The sequence below is a fragment of the Tiliqua scincoides genome, chromosome 3 (assembly GCF_035046505.1).
Source record: "Tiliqua scincoides isolate rTilSci1 chromosome 3, rTilSci1.hap2, whole genome shotgun sequence".
Lineage (NCBI taxonomy): Eukaryota > Metazoa > Chordata > Lepidosauria > Squamata > Scincidae > Tiliqua > Tiliqua scincoides.
Window position 1 is genome coordinate 231,027,197 of NC_089823.1, and position 20,943 is coordinate 231,048,139.

The following is a 20,943-nucleotide window of genomic DNA, read 5'->3' on the forward strand; positions in this document are numbered from 1 at the left end:
GCAGCCTAGAGGCGGGGGGAAGGCAGCGGCGTGATCCCCAGGTTCGCGCCACTCAGGGGGCTGCAGGGGCTTGGGTGCACTTACCCAAGTGTCCTGCAGCCTCCCTGGGGTGTGGGGAGCCCGGCGCAACTTCTGGCAGAGCTCCCCGCAACAGGGAAAGTGGTTGCGGAGTGATTGCGCTCCACTTCGGCTTTAGCGGGGGTGGGGCGCAATTGCTCCTCATCCACTTTCCCTGCTGTGGGGAGCTCTGCCAGAAGTCGCGCCGGGCTCCTCATACCCCGGGGAGGCTGCAGGAGGCTTGGGTAAGTGCACCCAAGCCCCTGTAGCCCCCCTGGGCGGCACGATCCTGGGGACTGCCTTGCCCCCGCTGCCTCCTCCTCCCCCCCCCCCGCCCCTGCAGAGACTTACTGGCTCTCAAACTCTTTCAGAGAGTTTGAGAACCACTGGTCTAAGGTAACTTATGTTCGACCAAACTCCAACTAAAGGGAATTAGGCTCAATAAATTAATGCTTTTAAAACATGTGATGCATGTACCATATTAGAGAAAAACTAGTTCATAAGGAAGTGATGTGTAAAATTTGTCCATCTGGAGCATTCCATGCTGTGCATCCTCAAGGGTCCCTGCATCTGTCTGCTGTCCTTCTAAGCCTATTATTATAATAGTCATTTTATTGGTTCACAATATTTGACTTTGAATTTAGTATGAACATAGATCTCAAATCCCAAAGCATTAAGCTATCATGAAGAACTTGGGCAAAAAAGTCTAGGGTCAGTTGGCTCCCCCCCCCCGATTCCTGAACAAAATACCAATTCTGATTGGTCTATTTTAATTTTAATTGGCTAGATCCCAAACTTGAAAATATTCTGTGTTTACTGGTTAATGAGCTCTACAGTTTTGCAGCTTTGCTGCTGGTTTTGCAAAGTCAGACAGAACAGCAGCACTTTTTTGATAGTCCACATATTCCTGGATAATTTGTTGAGAGCAGTTTCCTTTCAGGAAATTGTAAGTTGGGGTGGAAAGGCATAGGTTCTTGTGGGATGAAGGTGGTAGAATTCCTTGTCCAGAGAGGTGTCCACAAGACCCCCTTGCTTGTTTTCTTTAGATTTTTTTGAAAACTTTTATTTGTACAAGTGTATTGAAATATTGGTAGAATAGGTTTTTGAATTCCCTGCTGCCTTTGTGTGTTTAATTTTGGGTGTAATGCTTATTGTTGTACATCACCCTTTGTTGACCCTCCAAAAAATCAGATTGTGACCCACCTGACCAGCAGTGTGGCAGTCCTGACCAGCAGTGTGGGAAAAACCTGCAGGTTTTAATGTTCATCAGCCAACTCTTTTCAGTATATCTGTGTTGCTTCATGGAATCATTTGTTTATTTAGAAAACTTGGATAGAATTGATTAAAATGGTACTGCTGTCCTGTCAGAACTACAGGTCCAACCTTGTTGTACATGGATATTTTTTAATACATGGATTTGACTAAACAAGAATGGCCAATACAATTGAGAAGGAATAATCTTCTCTATGAGCGTGGATAGCATAGAGTTTTTTATTCTAGAATTCCTGGAAATATGTATTTAAGATTATTGCATTGCACTAATCCACAGTACAGTGGTGCAAGTTTGGGTAACTATGGCAATGTCGAATTTCTAAAGGAGAAGTCATAAACTTTTTGCCAAGAACAAAAGACACATATATGTTTGCAATCTTGAAAATAAGTTTTCATGCTGTTTCAAAGCATTGATTTGATCACCTCTGTCCCTACGTTTGGTTGCTTTCTCTTGCCCATGAGTCATATGTCTTTTTTGGATTGAGCCTCACTCTATCTTATGTTCACTGTCAAGTTGTGTAGCTGTAAGGTTATTTTAAGATATCTGATTGTGATAGTAGTAAGCCTCTCAAGATGTTAGAAGTCAAATACTTTAAATTTTTATTCGGTGTCTTTTCACTTTTAAAATATCTAATCTTTTTTCCCTTTTGGGTGACAATATGTTTTTGAAAAGTATGATAGTTGCGTTTCCTCATACATTTGAAAGCGGAACAACGGGAGTGATGATCTTCTAGGCAGCAGTCATTTAACAGACAGACATTATCAAAAGACCAGCTTTAGTATTGCTGTAACTATCATAAGACTTGGATCGCATATGACAATTTAGTTTCAGTGGAAGTGGCATTTATTTGGTACACACTTGCTTGGGAGTTAATTTAATTGAAATCATCTAAACTTGTTTCTTAGTAAACAGTTGGTAGGATTGGGCTGTAAATGTATTAAAGTATCTTGTGTTTCAGACCCTTAAAGTTTCAAAGCAGGTAGAGCTGCTGAATCAGAATTCTGAGTCTGCTGGTGTAGATTCTACCCACCCCTAATGTTTGAGATTCTTAGTGTACCTTGTAATGTGGCACTGCTAAGCAGTGATTCAAACATGCATAAATGAGATTGCACAGTTCTTATGTGGGAATTTGAGATTGACATGAACAGTTGCTTTCACTGTACTCGTGCATGAATATTGTACTCTACAAGATTAAACTGCCTTTGCAAACTCTGTTTAGAGTACTTGGCTGTTCAGACTTCCCTTGTAAAATGTGACGAATAGCCTGTGTACACACGTGCTTTACTCTGAATCACTTCAGTTCTGAATATTTGAATTTTTGCTAGGCCTTAACATGAAACTTTTTCCTTGAAGAAATATAACCTTTTAATTCACTCTGTTGATCATTCAGTGGATGGATTTGCCCCAGGCATAAATGGCTGCCTTATATTGACTTGGATAATAATTGATCCATTAATTCTGGTACTGTATGATCTGACTGGCAGATTCCACAGGCTAATTACATGCTATATGAAGAAGTTCTTCCATTTGTCCAACTTAAATCTTGCATCAGTCGGGTTTTTTTATTACCCCTGGTTCTAACGATATGAGAGAAGAAAAGTTTATCTCTCCCCACCATGGATGATGTTACAGATCTCAGTCACGTTGTCCCTTAATCACTTTTCTTCGAAGTTAAAAAGCCAAAAATGTAACCTTTCCTCATACGGAAGGTGCTCCAACCCTCTGATTTTTGTTTATCATGTTTTGCACCTTTTCCAGCTCTTCAATATCTTTTTTGAGGTGTATTGATCATAATTGGATACCCCACACATGGACAGAGGGATTTGTTTAGGGGCACTATAATATTAGCAGTCTTCTCCTTAATCCTTTCCCTAATGACCTCATGGTGGAATTTGCTGCCTTTGTTGCTGTCTGACATTGAGTTAACATTTTCATCAACTGTGACCCAAAGATTTCTTTCCTGTCTCTTGAATAGCAGCTCAGGCTCCATCAGTGTATATCTGAAGTTGTAAATTTTTTTTGCCCCAAAGTTTATCACTTTACACTTAAATACATTTGCCATTTGGTTGTCCATTCTGTTTCTTTTGGTTTCCATTTGTCTCCCAGTCCTGAGACAAATGGCTTTTTGGAGCTTTTCAGTTTGCTTTTATTTTTAGCACTCTGAATAATTTACAAACATGGCTACCTTGATATAGGAGAGATTGTACAAAGATTTAGACTTCAGTGTTGCCGATGTACAGGTGGCAACCACCTCTCCACAGCTAGTCCATGGATGAAGTATACAGAGTGGCTCATGTCGAGTGGCAGAGAGCTGCAAACACTTTGTGTACCTTTATTGCCTACTCTGCTGCCATCTCCTTCCAACCCGCTGTGGATGGAGCTACTCTGATCTGCTTTTTGCTTGCTTAAAGCAAACTGGAAGTAGATTAGAAGGCAGCAGCCTGGCCCCCTACCTCATTGCTCTTTCCTTGCATGGTCTCTTTAATCAAAACAGGAAGTGTGGGGCACACTACAAGTGTCCTCAGTATGCTCTGCACTTCCTGATCTGTGTAAAGCAGAGGTGTCCAAACTTTTTTGCAGGAAATTTGAAAAATTTACATAAATTTACATAAATGAATATATTAGAGATGGAACTTATATGAATGAAGGTCTTGCAGTAACTCAAGACCTTGCACAAAGCAAGGCTGGCCTTTCCTTCACTATCACTGCTGCATCACAGACATGAACCAGCAAGCAGTAGAGAGAGCCCTCGGCTCTCAGCTCATACAAGAGGTCGAACAGTTACCCTCAGGCTGAGAGCAGTTGCTTCAGGCCAGTGCGGGTTCCAGCAAGTCTCTGGAGGGCCAGAGGCTCATTGGAGATTGAGGGCTCCCTATGGGCCTGATTGGGAGTCCCTGAGGGCCGTGAATGGACCCTGGGCTGGGATTTGGGCACCCCTGGTGTAAAGGGACTGTGTGATGGAGGAACATGAGGAGATAGAGGCTGGACTGCTACCTTCCAAATGGGTCTTTTGAGAGAGTAGCATTTGCATGTTGGTGCAGTATAGCTGAGGGCTTTGGGTCATGCAGTAGATCACTTTGTCACATGTCTCTGTTTTCAGTGGACTCTACTGGGGCAGAGTAGTCCCTGAACTACAGTTGTTGAGAGGGAATTAATTCAATCCAGATATGATGGAGTTGCTGAGGTAGGCAAGCTAGTTTAAATAGGGTAGGTAGTGGTCATACTTGCCCTGAAGATTAGGGCTGTGGCTTGGGAGTTCTCCTGGACCTAGCTGTGCTACTTGGTATTCAGCTGACATCTTAGGCTGCAGTTTTGCTCTCCAGTTGTGGTCCCTTATGAACTACATCAGTACAGTAATATCCTTGTAGCTTTTCAGGAAGATGTCTGTATTATGTCAAGTTGCCATGAAGAGTGTTTGGAAATTTCAGCTAGTCAAGAATATAACAGCTATGCTACTTGCAGGTGCCAGTGAGATTGGCACCTGCAAACGTTGAGATTTCATGGAGTTTTGCTGGCAACTTGCTGGTCAGTGCTTGACCTTTTAGAACCCTGAATGATTTGGGTTAGGGTGTTTCTGTCAAGAGGCTCCAGATCCAGGGCCGCCTTAGAAAAGAGGCGCCTGAGGGGGGACATGATTGAGACATACAAAATTATGGGTAGGATAGAGTGGCGATAGAGATGCTCTTTACACTCTCACACAATACCAGAACCAGGGAACATCCACTAAAATTGAGTGTTGGGAGAATTAGGACAGAACCACCCTAACCCAAATCATTCAGGGTTCTAAAAGGTCAAGCACAGCACCTTTGACTTGAGCACAGAAACCAGCAAGTTGCCAGCAAAACTCCAGTCAAATGAAAATATTTCTTTACTCAGTTGGTCTGTGGAACTCCTTGCCATAGCATGTGGTGATGGCATCTGGCCTAGATGCCTTTAAAAGGGGATTGGACAAGTTTCTGGAGGAAAAATCCATTACGGGTTACAAGCCATAATGGGTATGTGCAACCTCCTGATTTTAGAAATGGGCTATATCAGAATGCCAGATGCAAGGGAGGGCACCAGGATGCAGGTCTCCTGTTACCTGGTGTGCTCCCTGGGCATTTGGTGGGCCGCTGTGAGATACAGGAACCTGGGCTAGATGGGCCTATGGCATGATCCAGCAGGGCTCTTCTTCTTAAGTTATGTCTGCCCTCACAGACTCTCTTCAGTCTGATAGGAAACTTTTGAGGTTGTCTTTGGTTGGAAAGGCTTTTGACTGCTGATTGGTTTTTATTTATGTGAGTTGTTTAATTTGGTAGTGAATGTATGATTATTAACTGTTTAAAACTGATTTTTAAATACTGTATTTTGCTTTGTAATTCTCAGAGAACTGGTTTGTGGGTGGGGCATTCCGTGTTAGAAAATGTTTCAAGAGTTCTTAAAGTTCTAATTTTTTTGCCCCCTCAATATTTTCATTGTTTCCAATTCTCATAATTAAATTTGTTTAGAAAAGTTTGTGATGTGATTTGCATGTAACTGAAGTAGTTCTGTCTGCTGTGAGGTTTAGTAGGGTTTTCTTTTCCTGAGTGCCTTTTGTAAAAAGAGGAGGGTGCCTTTTGTAAATTTGTACGTTGACTAAGGTTACTTAATACTAGAATGTAATGACTGAAGACGAAGTTACTAATAAATGCAACAATACTTATTAATGTCTTCTAGTTTGTTCTACTAAAGGTAAAAATAATAAGCATAGGTTGCATTCTTTATCTGTATTCAGCTTTGATTTAAGCCTAGAGCTGATGAATGTTGGCGTATTCATTGTCGTTTGTAATATTTACATTGCTTTGTGTGCGTATGTCTGCTCAGCAAAACCTTGTTTTTTTCAGCATCTATAGTTGTATTTTGAGTTTCTATTAAAAAGAGATTCACCTTGGTTCAAGACCTTTCTGTGCTGAAAAGTTGTATACAAGTATTCAATGTTTCAGGGAAATGCCACTTTGTAGTAAAAATGGTCGTTTTAAAACTACTACAAAGCATTAATTTTCTCACAATTTTTTGCACTTTATTCTAGGGATTCATCAAAGATGTTCATGAGGATTCGCTCACAGTTGTCTTTGAAAACAAGTAGGTGCTTGTGTTGAAAATCATTATGCGAAATGTTTGTTGTATAGTTAAAATAATCAAACTGAAATTGGAAACAAACAAAACACACTAAGGAGCTTTGGCAACCAAATACAGTGAAGAATTTGGTTATGGCAGGCTATATGTCATGAAAGATTGTGGTCTCAACAATATTCTGGAAGGCTGTGGTGGAAAAAGCCAGGTGGGCCTTGCAGGGAGGTGTTCCACAGCCTAGGCATGTCTGTCAAGAAAGCTAAGTCCTGAGTCCCTGTTAGCTGCACATCTGCTGGCAGAGGATTCTAGAGCAGAGTGGCTTCAGAAGGCACACCCCTTTCAAGTTGAATGATAACCTTAGGTACCCTGTCCCCGGCCTTTGGGGGTTGAAAACAGCACCTTTCACTGAGACCAGAAGCACATTGAAAGTCAATGCAGATTGCAAGAAGTATTATGTTCTCAGACTGCATTTCTGACAGCAACATTCTGCACACGTTGGGGCTTCTAAATACTCTTCAAGGGCAGCCCCATGTGTAGTCTATGGTATTCAAGGCTTGATGTCACCAAGTCATATATTCCATGACTAGATCTGGTTCCTGTTGACATAAACCAGAGGTTATAATTATATAGGTGGTGCCTCGGTATACTGAAATCCATGGTTTCAACTCCTTGAACCCTCCAAAGGCAACCAAAGCTGTGCTCCTCTCACCTCTGGTGGGCTTTCTGAAACCTGCAAAGGCTGCACGTGTCTGCCTGCGGCCTTTGCGGGCTTCAGAATAGCCCTTAAGGCACAAAAAAAACCCAGTTTCCCTTAGGGGCTGAAAGCTTCCCTGGAATGCCTTGAAAGGCATAAAAATGTCACTTCTGGTTTCCCAAGGGAAACTGGAAGTAGCTTTTTTCCCCCCCTTAAGGTCCATTCTGAAGCCTGGAGAGGCTGCAGGTGGCCATGCATGACCTCTGTGGGCTTCAGAAAGCCTTCCGGAGGCAACCAGAGTGCAGCTCTGGCCGTCTTTGGAGGGTTCAAATTGGGCCAAGTCTGACTTAATGCAAATCCAGAGGACCCACGTTGAGATAGATCTTCGGATAGAAAATCCACGGATAAACAGGTTTACCTGTAGAGACTTTACTGTGGAGACAAGTAAAGATAATGAATACAGATTACATTACATTTTAAGGTTGAAAATGTAATTACATTACAATTAATTACATTATGTTACATTTTAAGGCTAAAAACTTGCTTGGATTTAATTTAATTGAAATCATCTGAATTTGTTTCTCACTAAACAGTTGGTAGGATTGGGCTGTCAACGTTGCCTAATGTTTGAACTATAGTTGTTCTTTATTAAATTCAGTATTTTCCAAATAGAAACATAACTGACTGACTTTGTGTGATGGCCCTAGGCATGCTTGTAAATAGTCCTTTAACTGACTCCCTCTTGTAAGTACTGTCTCCATATTCCCAAGACAGTAACAGTTTTTGAATTGAAAGAAGGGTGCTGAATGGTGTGGTGGTGGTGTATAGGCTGTAATTGAACCACAAATGATTAGCATAAATATTTGTTGGAGTGGTAAATTTTCTGAATTTATGTGCAAAGCTGATAATGAATTTCTGTGTTAAAGGTGACTGAATCTGTATCCAGTATTCATTTTTAAATGTGACAACAATCAGTCAGGTGTATCTTAACACTAACATAATTCAAAACGCTTGTCAATTTTCAGTTGGCAACCAGAACGTCAGGTTCCCTTCAGTGAAGTAAGATTACCACCCCCATCTGATATCAAGAAAGAAATTGGTGAAGGAGATGAAGTGGAGGTGAGTTAATCCAAATATTTTATTTTCTTACGTTATAGCCTCTCTGAAAGTTTAGAGCTGGAATTTAATTTACCCAGACAGTCTGAGATTTGCCTTTTATGTAGGTGGTTTTACCAGGTTATTCTTTAACACCAACAACATTGAAATTTGTGAGAATTGTACAAGAGCAGTACTTGGTCAGGTGTGCCATGGATATTTATTAAAATGAGGATTTTTTTTCCTAGTAACTACAGGACCTTCTCAGTGGAGCTGGTCTGTGTGTTATACTCACGTGAAATTGCTGGAAAGGCAAATTATAGAGATTCCTTTGACTCTCTTTTAAGTAAAGCATATTTGTTGTGAATATCAATACTTAATATGGGGTGTTACTTTTTCTGTAGGAGTTATGAACTTTTGAAACTTAAAAATGATTGCCAAGAAATCTTATTAAAATATTCGTGTATACCAGCACACTGGTGTGCTACGGATGGTCTGCAGGTGAGCCACGGGAGTTTGGGGAGAGTCGTTTATTAGTAGGGCCATTGAGGGATATGCGCCGCCTGCTGTCAGCACAGTATGTCTTGTAAATGAGCAAAAAGCTTATGGTGTGCCTTGACAATTTTAGTACCTTGTCATTGTGCTGTAAGATGAAGGTTGAATATCGCTGATGTAGACTTTTGCTGACTTGAACTTGAAATAGCTATTTGAATATTAAAACCTGTTAAGTTTCTTTAATAGTCTTATCTGCTGATAATCATAAAATTGGACTCCCCTTATTACACAAATAAAGCTTTCTTCAGGAAGATCAGATTGGCTTATATGAGGATCTTAGCCAGTCTCACATCCAGGTTCTGATGCAGGGCTAAGGTTTGCTTAGCTTTAATAATACAATACAATCAATGCATTCTCCAAGCCCTAAATGTAATAGCATTGGAGAAACACTTTAAGTGCCAGAGTAGAGAGGACAGTAGTAAAGAGTTGTAAATGAAGTGCAGTGGAGAAAGTAATACTCTCTTGTTGCCCACAGTTTGTGTTCATGTGTAGAATCCTGTATGGATGCTTTGGTAATTTGGAACAGGTACAATACTTTGGTTACCGTTGTTATATAAATTGTTTTTGGCAGAATAAACTGTACAGTGGGCCTTTGATGTGTGTAGGGGATCCATGACCCATCCTGTGGATACCAAAATCCATGGATAATTAAATCTGTGGGGGGCAAGGGTCAAGGTGCAGCAGGGACTCACCTGGGTGCTGTGGAGGTTGTGTCTGACTCCCAGAATCTTCAGAAGGCATCCTGGATGTGACTGGAAATCACTTCCGGTTTGCACTTGGGACATCTGTTCATGTCTGTGGAGTGGACTGTGGGCCTTTCTCAGCCTCTTGGTCACAGCTGGAAGTCGTGAACCCGAACTGGAAGTTACTTCTGGTCGTGTCCGAGAGGCCCTCTGAGCTGGGGCTTGGCGTCTGCAGATGCTCATCTGTGGATGCTGAGTCTGTAGATAAGGAGGGCCCACTGTATTTATGTCTTCCTACAATGTCCATAAGTTGCTCTATATCATAATTTGATTGAAATAAGTTGGAATATGTGTTTGTCATTTTTTCCTGGAGTGGATCAGAATTTCCCATCAGTTGGGCTTAGACCAGGAAGACCTGGGGCCAAATTCCCATTTGGTCATGTGTCTCATTAGTGATTTTGGATCACATAGCCTAGTCTACTTCACAGGGTTGTTTGTGAGGATAAAAGAGGGAGAAAAACCTTATATGCCACATTCACTTTCTAGGAGAAAGGGTAGTTTATACATACAGTTACCTAGCAGCATTCCATTTTCTTTTACTATATTTTGAAGTGATATTGTTAGGTTACAGTTGGGTCTTATCTATAGAAGTTGCTGTTTAATGACATTTGGTAGAAAATTCCGAAGTAGGTGAGTTCTGATTGGTGGGCAGATTGATAACAGTTTGCCCTGCCTGCTTATGCAGCAGAGGATCTCTAAACCACTTAATGAGAATTGATAGATTAAACCAGAAAGCAAAATATCCCAAATTACTGTATATACTTTCCTATAAGGTGAGAAATTTCTATGAATAAATCAAGCATAGATGTCTCGTTTTTTCTATGGTTCACTCTGGAATCAGGAGTAGCTGCAGTCAGGAGAAGCTCAGAGGAGCTTTAAAAGTGTCTGTGGAGGGTCTGTGAAGTGTCTGAGGAACATTTTGAATGATTGCAGACAGCTTACAAACAAGCAGCTTGCAGCTTTGTTTACATTTGCATGGAACTGGAGCCCTGTTGTAGAGTTTTCTGAGCATGCTCATTAACTCCAAACCAGAAGTACCTCTTAAAATGACAGTGAACAGTATAAAACGTTGTCTGGCAGCAATGGAAGCAGGGTGTTGTGCTGAAGTAAGCTGCTTATGTTGCTTTATATTGGTGCTGCATTTGTTTTGGAAGATTTTTAAAAGTGCAAATACTTTTCTGCCGTTTTTTCAGCAATTCAATGGAACATTCAGTTCTGTTACTTTAAGGGAGAAAGCCACACAGTACTATACAGTTATATCCTGGTATCCATGGGGGGGGGTTCAATTCCAGACCCCCCCTGTGGATACCTGAAACTGTGGACACCTGTCCCCTGCACCTCTTCCTGTGTGATTCAAACTTACCAGGGGATAGGGGCAAAATTCTTGCTTAAACTAGGTCACTACAAGCTTAGGGGCTTGCAGTGACCTTCAGACTGCATCCCAGAAGACTGGTCTCTTCTAAATAACTAGCTGGAGGTTAACAGGAAGTGGACCTTAACCACTTCCTTTTAACTTCTAGCTAGCTTTTTTTTTGCTTCAAGGGCCAGGCTGTAGCAGCTTTCTCCTTACCTAATTGCTGATGGGCTTGTGGGGATCACCCCTTCCCCTGCAAGCCCATTAGGTGATTTAAGCTCCTACCCAACCGAAAAGTTTTTTAATGCAGAAGATCGCTAGGATCTTCTGCTTTAAAGGGAACTTAGCCCTGCAAAAAGGTTCTTTTAAAGCAGAAGGTAGATAGGATCTTCTGCTTTCAACCATTTCTCCCCAGTGTTGCATATACGCAACAGGGATCTGTGGGCTGTGCAGAAATGGGTTAAAGGGATCTTTTGCTGGGGTAGACTCTCAGACAAGCTAATGGGCTGGGGCGGTGCAGATCCCCTGCTCCCCCGTTTAGCTTCTCTAAGAACTTACCCCAGATCCCTTCAAAGCAGAAGATCACTAGGATCTTCTGTTTTAAAAGGACTTTTTTGCGGGGCTAAGATCCCTTTAAAACAGAAGATCCTAGCGATCTACTTTAAAAAACTTTTTGGCTGGGTAAGAGATTAAACCACCTAATGGGCTCGCAGGTCGGCATGTGGAGCCCCCATTCCCCTCGGTAAGCCCATTAGGTCCTTTAAGAACTACCTCAGCCAAACTTTCTTAAAGGAGAAGGCCCTGGCGGTTACGGTCTGCTCCCTATTAACCTCCAGCTAGTTATTTAGAAGAGACCAGGCTCAGATATTTTGATGAGACCCTGGATATGGCACCCCCCCCCCCGATGCTGGGAAGATGTTCTGGGGTTGTTCCTGGCCTGTGGGCCCACGATATACTGTCATGTCTCGGTATCGGAAGAGGCAAGGGGACAAAGGAAAAAAAGAAGAAGCAGGGAAGAGAAGTTGGGTAGAGTAGTGGTCCTCAACTTTTTTCATGCCACAACTTAAATAGAGACTGGGTACCCACCGTCGATCCAGCCCTCCTCTTGGGACCCTGTCTGCCCAAGATCAGTTCCATTGCCATGCATTGCCCGCTCCTGTTACACCCTCCCAGTGCTGTTCACTGTAACCAAATATTCTTAATGAAGCCTGGCACTAGTGAAAGCTGTTTTAGCACAGTAGCTAAGAACCTGAGTAGGACTAGGACACAGTCTTGTACCTAAAAGGGTACACCAGTTAGTTCCTCCTTTATCTGGTGGTTCTGTAGTCCAGTGTTGTTCAACTTTTATATTCCAGGAAGTTGCTGTGACCTCACAGCTGAGGCTTTGATGGTTTCTAAATTATTAGTTTCAGTGTCCTCCAAGTACACCTAGTCTATCTGCTAAGCCTACTACAGATAATGTTCTGTACCCTATTTTATAGTATCAGTTTCTGTTTTTATACCACCCTGTGTCCATCTACGTTTTCTCTTGTAACTGGCTGTTGCCACATGTATTATATATGTATGCCAATAAAGGTGATTGGATTGGAACTGAGGCTTCATGACCCCATTAGGGTCATAACTCCAAGACTGAAGATTGAGATAGAGGAAGCAAACATATATGTGCACATGTACAACCAAACACCGTCACCACCTCTTTCTAGGTTAGAAGGAAATAAGCCAGATGGGACACAACTGCAGCATGTTGCACTCTAGCCATTGTCCCATCTACCCAATACATGGAAATTGGCCACCACCATGCCCCTTTCTTGAGGGACAACCACACTGACAGGGCAGTGGGAGGTATAGCACCTTGTTCTCAATGGTGCTGTCTGCTACTCATGTCTGGATATGTCTGGATAGTCTGCCCTGTGGGCAAAGAGCCTTGGCTGGAGGAAGGTAAGAGATTAGGACTGCAGGCCTATGCAGTTACCAGGAGTAACTCCCATTGAACTTAGTGACACCTACTTCTGAGTAGATATGCACAGGAGTGCTGCTGCCTGTGGGTAAGGCGGTGTGGAAACCACAAGTGATGTGGGCAGAAGTGGGGGAGCAAAAGGAGAGACTCTGAGGTGCAAGTGGGCTAGGCAGACCTTTGAAGTGAGGGAGAAATTGAATGAGCTGTGAGAAAGTGAGCAGCGTGAATGGATATTGGAGATAATACTGGGGAAAAGAGAGAGCTGTGGGTGAAAGAAATTGTCAGGGAAGGAAAAGATTGAGGAAGAGAGTTAATTTAAGGACACACATTCATGGAGAGAAATGGGAGGTGTACACAAGAGGAGTGGCCTTTCTTATATTACTCTCTCCCTCAATCTTCCTCTCTCCTGAGGAAGAAAGATTGCAAGAGCTGTGAGTGTGTGTGTGGGGGGGGGACAGGAATGAGCAGCAGCAGCACATGCTGTTGTTGGCAGACTGCCGCAGCAGCAGCCACCTTCACAGATTCTCTCATCACACTGTTGCTGTTGTGACCTCTATGAGACACAAATACTTAGTCAACTTCCAGAGGCAGCAGAGCATGAAGGCAGGGTAGCAATGCTAACACTGCTGCTAACATCTGGAATGGACCCTTGAGACCCAAGCAGAGTAAATACAAGGTGAAGAATTTGGTCTAACAATGAACTTTTTAGATGCGTTGGCAACCTAATACCTGGGGTTTGTAAAGTCCTGGTGTGTGAAAGGCATTTGGATTTCAAATGGTGTGTAAGATTTGTGGGTTTTCATAAATAAAGTAATGCTAAGATAATATGCTTTGGAACCATACTGTGTCATCAGGAACATTTTCATTTGATTGTTTGTCCTAGAAAACTTGGGCTGGACACCAAGATTTCCTTGGTACTATGCTTAGAAGAGGAGGTAGGCACCTTGTTCCGACTTGGCATCCTCCCATGTTCTCTGTGTTAAATACAGTTGTGAAGTGTGTACAGGTTTATTTAAAAACAAAAACTTGTGTGTTTTCATTCAAATACAGTGGATTATATTATGTTTTGTCTTGTTTATAAGGTGTATACCAGGCATGAAATATTTAATGCACAGCTGTGTGAGAATCCTGAATAAAGAATTGATAATGTACAGTTTCAACCGCAAGTTAGGTTAGTCTACCCCATGCTCTCCATCATTGGAAGGTCCCTTTGAGATGTATACAGACCTTCTATCTGACCCAGAACATTGATTTGTGAAACATGCTTTAATGTATGATGCCCTGGCAACAGTTAGGAATAAGGAACTGGGTGTGTTAAACTCCAGAGTAAGTCTTGGAACCCACCAAATGATATATCCCCACTAATGAAATACTGTGAGATGTTCTAGCATCTTGTCCAGGCTGATGCTTTGCACAAGATCTTATCAAGTGTGCTGTCCCATGGCAAGTGATGCCCAGTATTTGAGTAAATGAATAGGAACTAGATATCATTCTCCTGCCTTCTGGGCTTCATTGGTGAAGTTTACTCTCCATTTGTTATTCATGTATGTCTCTTGAATACATGTGGTTACGTTAATCAGTTTTGTGCTCCAGATGGCGTAGTCATAATTCCAGATAAATGCCAAAAGTGTGTTCTGGGCCTCCATGCTCTGAATTTGAAGCATGTAGGTGATATCCTCTTTGCCGACGATGCAGCTGTCACTACCCACTCTGCCAAAGATCTCCAGCAGCTCATGGATCGTTTTAGCAAGGCCTGCCAAGATTTTGGACTGACAATCAGCCTGAAGAAAACACAGGTCATGGTTCAGGATGTGGACTCACCTCCCTGCTTTACAATCTCTGAGCATGAACTGGAGGTTGTCCATGACTTTGTGTACCTTGGCTCAACGATCTCCGACACTCTTTTTCTCGATACCGAGCTAAACAAGCGCATTGGTAAAGCAGCTACCACGTTTTCCAGACTCACAAAGAGAGTCTGGTTCAACAAGAAGCTGACGGAACATACCAAGATCCAGGTCTACAGAGCTTGCGTCCTGAGTACACTTCTGTACTGCAGCGAGTCATGGACTCTTCACTCACAACAGGAGAGGAAACTGAATGCTTTCCACATGCGCTGCCTCCGACGCATCCTCGGCATCACCTGGCGGGACAAAGTTCCAAACAACACAGTCCTGGAACGTGCTGGAATCCCTAGCATGTATTCACTGCTGAAACAGAGACGCCTGCGTTGGCTTGGTCATGTCGTGAGATTGGATGATGGCCGGATCCCAAAGGATCTCCTCTATGGAGAACTCGTGCAAGGAAGGCGCCCTACAGGTAGACCACAGCTGCGATACAAGGACATCTGCAAGAGGGATCTGAAGGCCTTAGGGATGGACCTCAACAAGTGGGAAACCCTGGCCTCTGAGCGGCCCGCTTGGAGGCAGGCTGTGCAGCATGGCCTTTCCCAGTTTGAAGAGACACTTTGCCAACAGTCTGAGGCTAAGAGGCAAAGAAGGAAGGCCCATAGCCAGGGAGACAGACCAGGGACAGGCTGCACTTGCTCCCGGTGTGGAAGGGATTGTCACTCCCGAATTGGCCTCTTCAGCCACACTAGACGCTGTTCCAGAACCACCTTTCAGAGCGCGATACCATAGTCTTTCGAGACTGAAGGTTGCCAATACAATAAGGTGATATCAAAGCATCACACCTTTACATGGACATCTGGGGTTGTCAGAAGTGGAATAAACATTGTGGGTGTGAGAGCAGGAAAGGGTATGCTTTCGCTCCCTACTGTACATATGCACATGCCCGATCTCGTCTGATCTCAGAAGCTAAGCAGGGTCAGGCCTGGTTAGTACTTGGATGGGAGACTGCCTGGAAATACCAGGTGCTGTAGGCTTATACCATAGTCTTTTGAGACTGAAGGTTGCCAACCATTGTACATATGGATGAATTAGGAGCACTATTGTGTAATCTTGCCCATTTTTTTTGCAAATATTCTTCTATGCTTACAAGTTTGTTTTTGTTTTCAGTACTTTGCATATATGCAATCAAGTAATAGGATCATATTGAATGCTAAAGCTACAGACCTTTACATCCCATTTATCTCACTGGGCAAATATTCTTAGGAGTGGAGTATATTCTCCGTTTTTTCCTTATTGTAATGTGATTTATCTTGAAAGTCCTAGACTGAAAGGAATAGTTTATCCTACTCAGTTTCTCACATCTACTTATACATTGTCATTTACAGAATTTCCCCTGCTTATGAACATGTTTGGTTTTGGGGGAGGGGGGCGAGCTGTTCATAAGTCATTTTGTTCCTAGGTACAATAATTCCTCCAGTATGCTGATCAACTCAGAATATTGGCAGTTTCACTTGGGATGCTGTCACTTTCACTGCAGAGCTGCTGGGAGTACACCTGAGCAGCTTCCCTACTTGGCAGGATTGACTACAGACTGGAAGTTGGGGTTGAAAGTGTTCCCTAACTGGAACATTTGTAAGTCTGTAGGACCTTCTCGGTTGTGGCAGCATGCCTCTAGAACCAGCTGCCAGAAGATCTGAGAGCAGCTTCTTTGAAGCATGGTTTCCGGCAGGTTTTGAAGACCCATCTGATACGCTTGACTTTTGGGGAGGGAGGTACTCCTTAGGGACCCCTTAACTTTTTAACTTTTTAATACTTTTATGCTGCTATTATCTTTTATGGTTATGGCTATTATCTGCTCTTTTATGGTTGTTTAAATTGTTTTATGGTTTTTTAAAAATATTTTATCTGGACACTGTTGTATTTATGCTCTGTTGTAAACTGCTTTGGATTTTTAGAAAAGCAGTATAAAAATCTTTTAAATAAAGTAGGGAAAATTCTTTATCCCTTGGGGGGAGAGAGGCACATCTTCAGTTTAGTAAAAGTAGTCAATGTGTACAAACAGGCTCCCTCACTTGGATCTGCTATATCAAAAGCCTGTTCCATAGGGAAGAATTGGCAACGCTTTGTCATACATACCTGACTGTACTTCCCCATAAGGTTCACAGTTCAGCAGCATCATAAACAGAAGCATGCAGTAAATTATTCTTCTATGTATATTTGCATCCTGCTGCTGCAGTGGCTTCTAGATTGGGATAAACTGTAGTTCCAAGTTTGGAAACATTTATTCTAGACTCTTGTTTCTTGCCTGTTTTGATCTTTGGCAAATAGTTTGTTCTCATAACTTATAAATTTTAAATTCATATATAAATATAAATATAATATTAATATAAATTTATATAAATATAAATTCATATATAAATGAATTATGAATTGTTCGAAACAACCGGAAGTACCCGAGAACTGACGACACATTGATGTACTGATGAGCTGACCCTCGGTGGCAGAGAGGAGTTGCCATCAAGTGGAGCATGGGAGGCAAAGGGCCAGAGAGAGGCCAGACCGGAAAGGAATCCAGCTGGAACGAGGAGTTCTATGAAAGACTAGAACTATTCAATGGTAAAAATCCCTACGGGGGTTTAGAACAGCCTGCCTATGTAAACCACCTTGGATTAAAGTCTGAGGAGAAATCTGATGACCAAAGAAAGGCGGTATATAAATATCTGTATAAATATATATAAATTGCTACAAATGTGACTTATGGATGTAGCTGTGTCACGTCCTGGGGAGTGGCGGAACTGACCTGCAGGATGCAAAGGCGCAGAGGGGCAGCAAAGGGGTTCAACATCTGGGAGGGGTGGATGGGATAGGGTTTACCACCAACCAGTCGATAGTCAGGTGAGTTTAACACAGGAGTTCTTTATTGGTCTTCCATTCCTTCCCCAACATTTACCACCCCACTGTTCATCTCCCGCTAGGGCAGAGCACTGATGCCCAGGGGATATAAGCCTTTGTGGTCCAGGTTCGCCTGTTCCGTGTCTGTGGAGGGCTGGGCATGGTCCTCTGGAGGGGCAGGACTTCAGTGCCTCCTTGAGTGTCCAGTGACTCCTCCAATGCTCAGATATTGGCATGGCTCCGATGCCTTCCCCTGAGGGCCAAACTCATGTCTTCTAGAATAGGAAGGGGCTGGGAATGGATGACTAGTGGCTCCTTCCGACCTGCCACATGGCATTTTCCAGGGTAAGGGTTGAGGCAAAGGCTCCACCCCTTTGGGGTTGTAGCTGGGGTGGGTGTGGTTGGGTCCACTGTCAGCAGCCTGGCAACCTGTGCCCTTCTCCTGTGGCCTGGTGGATCCGTAGTGGCAAGGGTAGGCAGACTGGGTCTTTCCTTTGTCCCACCCTAGCCCCCCTGCTCGCCCATCCTTAGTTTTAAGTATCCCCTACTTCTTCTGCTTGGGGGTGAGGCCTCCCTAGGTATGGCCTTCCCTTGATAGCCTGGACTTCTTGCTTAAGGGGAACGTTCCCTGTTGTTCTCCCAGGTGAGAATTTGGTGGCGGGGTTTTACTGTGACAAGCTATAATGTTATACGTTCACACTATTGGTAATTGTATAATCATAGTTTCTGTTGCTTGAGTTTGTGAGGTCATGAAGTTCATATTGCATAACTTGTTAATGGCTCAGTGTTTTCAGTATCTCTTACCTTTGTGTCAGTTTTAATGCTTTCTGACTTTTAAAACATCTGTGGTTTCTATGTTCCATGGCATGAAGGATGAAATTAAACTTGTAAATTCACCTAGAAAAAGATTGTCAATAAAAGTTCAACTGTTTCCCCTGTGAAGGACTTTAAAAGAAATGAAAGAAATATATAAAAAGTCATCAGATTTGCTATTCACTATAAACTGCTTGTTCTAATTTCACAATTTTGTTACTAATATGGATTTTTTATTCTGCATATCTAAATTAAACAGTCTTGTGAGCAAATGTCATGATCCTTTTTAGATTAATACAGGGATAGCATGTGTCTTTTTTTCCTTTGGAATTCAGGACTTCTACTAATCCAGTTGATAAAATACAGTGGTGCCTCGCAAGACGAAATTAATTCGTTCCGCAAGTTGTTTCGTATTGCAAAAATTTCGTCTTGTGAAGCGCGGTTTCCCATAGGAATGCACTGAAATTTAATTAATGCGTTCCTATGGGCAAAAAAAGTCAGAACAAAGTCAAATTTGGTTTACAAAGTGTTTATTAAGTGCTCTTTAAAGGCATACATACTGTACAGAGGATTTCAAAAATTTCAAGCACAAAACTTCAACTTTTTAATTTTAAAAATTTGTCTTGCGAAGCACGGCTATGGAAAAAATTCGTCTTGCGAAGCATGGCATAGAAAAATTCGTCTTGCGAGTCACCAGAAAAAATCGCAAAAACGCTTTCGTTTTGTGAGTTTTTTGGTGTGCGAGGCATTCGTCTTGCGAGGCACCACTGTACCTGCATTTTGTTTACAAAAATAAAAACCGTAAATTATGTTCTTCAGATTAAGCAGGCCCCCCCCCCCCCCCACTGAAAACTAGATCAGTGTTGGGCAAACTTTCAACTTTAGGGATCCTGGACCTTTAACAATTATATAGAACAGGGACTTTTAGCAGGTGCAGTTTGTCATCTCACAGATGACAAGCTGCACCTGTTGAAATTTTCTCTCCTACACAATTGTTTAAGGTCAGGATTCCTAAAGTTGAAAGTTTGCCCACCCCTGAACTAGATCAACACTTTCAGTGGGAATAGGAATTTATGTGAATTTGGGCAGAATTGGAAAGGGAAGCACAATGCTAATTTGCATTCATAGGATCATGTTGCAAAGCTGCATATGTATCAAGGAATAGATTTCAGTGAGACTTATGGGACGTACTTCTGAGTGGAAGTATATAAGATTGTGCTTATTAATGTACTTTAATATTATATAAGAGGAGAAAAAAATATTGAGGGTAGAAGATGAGGCATAGTTCCTAGCATCTGTTTTTATTTTGGTATTTATTTTGGAACTTGCTCTTTTGGAGATTGTTTTGGAATTTGATCTCTGTAGTGTTACTGCACTCCAAAGACGGATATCAGATTTCAAAATAGACAGTTTGTGACACTTCTGGTATATAGCCTTTTCTTGATTTGTTAGGTCATGTGCATTAACCAAGTATAGATACAGTGTCAGAGAGATGATGTGGCCCTCTTGCCAAAATGTTTGGATACCCCTGACTTAAAACATTGAGGAGCTTTTTAGATAAATCATGTCATATCTATTTTTTTTCCCAAATTTTGTTAGAGGAATCCAAAGATTATTCTAGCAAAAATTATATATTGGAGGACTGCTTCATGATTAAAATATGTTGGTGTCTTTGTACTGTGTATTACAAATAAAGAGAATTGAGTTTTTAGCAGTCAATTTTATAGGTATTTATGCACTAATTGTTTGGAATGCATTAGAGTTCTGAAACAGTAGACAGATAAAAGTTCAGTGGTTCTCAAAATTTTAGTGCCGGGACCCACTTTTTAGAATGACAGTCTGTCTGGGACTCACTGGAAGTAGGAAGTGCCGTCATTGTGACTCCTGAGCTTGCTGCTTTCCTGAGAATGCAGGGAGTAGAGGCTGAATAAATGGGGAAAGAACATATCATTTCATGTACACATCCTTGGGCTTAGTTGCAGTAGAGCGTAGGGTCTGTGCAACAATCTTGGTAGAGAAAGTCGGTTTTGAGGAGGAATTTTAAGGAAATAAGAGAAGAGGCATCACATCTGTCATGATTTTTTTTTTCAGGTTTATTCAAGGGCAAATGACCAAGAGCCTTGTGGATGGTGGCTAGCAAAAGTCCGAATGATGAAGGGGGAGGTAAGTACAGACAAAATTTGTGAACTGTAGGCACATATGAAGAGTTCAAATCTGAAGGGAGCACTAGACCAGTGTGCAGTATCTTTTAAGAGAAAGGGGGCAGTCTTTTAATTATGCTTTCAAGTCTGGTAACCTTTTCTCCACCCCATGGAACAGGGTGCAAATTCTTGTAAGTGACACTTGTAACTGACACTGCTGAAAGCATTGTTGGGGGGGGGTGTGCTCAGAGGGATTAGGAAGGGAAAAAGTAGGATTCAGATGCTAATCTTATTTGAAGCCACAAAATTTGCAGTCTTCAGCCATATGTTTGCATATTTCCTTAACATCTTTAGTCTGCTTTTGTTTGCATGACTTTAAGTTGTGTCATTCTTTTTTCACAGGAATATATTTTTAAGGAAAATAACTTGGG

General features: G+C 42.1%; 1 protein-coding gene across 2 annotated transcripts in view; it reads left to right on the forward strand.

Moving 5' to 3' along the window:
- Nucleotides 1-20,943, forward strand: part of FXR1 (FMR1 autosomal homolog 1) — a 49,611-nt gene that overhangs the window by 5,164 nt on the left and 23,504 nt on the right. For both annotated transcript variants that reach the window (XM_066622374.1, XM_066622372.1), the window contains exons 2-4: nucleotides 6,378-6,430; nucleotides 8,141-8,234; nucleotides 20,463-20,534. In XM_066622374.1, the coding sequence (XP_066478471.1) occupies nucleotides 6,378-6,430; nucleotides 8,141-8,234; nucleotides 20,463-20,534 (219 nt within the window). The remainder of the gene's footprint in view (nucleotides 1-6,377; nucleotides 6,431-8,140; nucleotides 8,235-20,462; nucleotides 20,535-20,943) is intronic.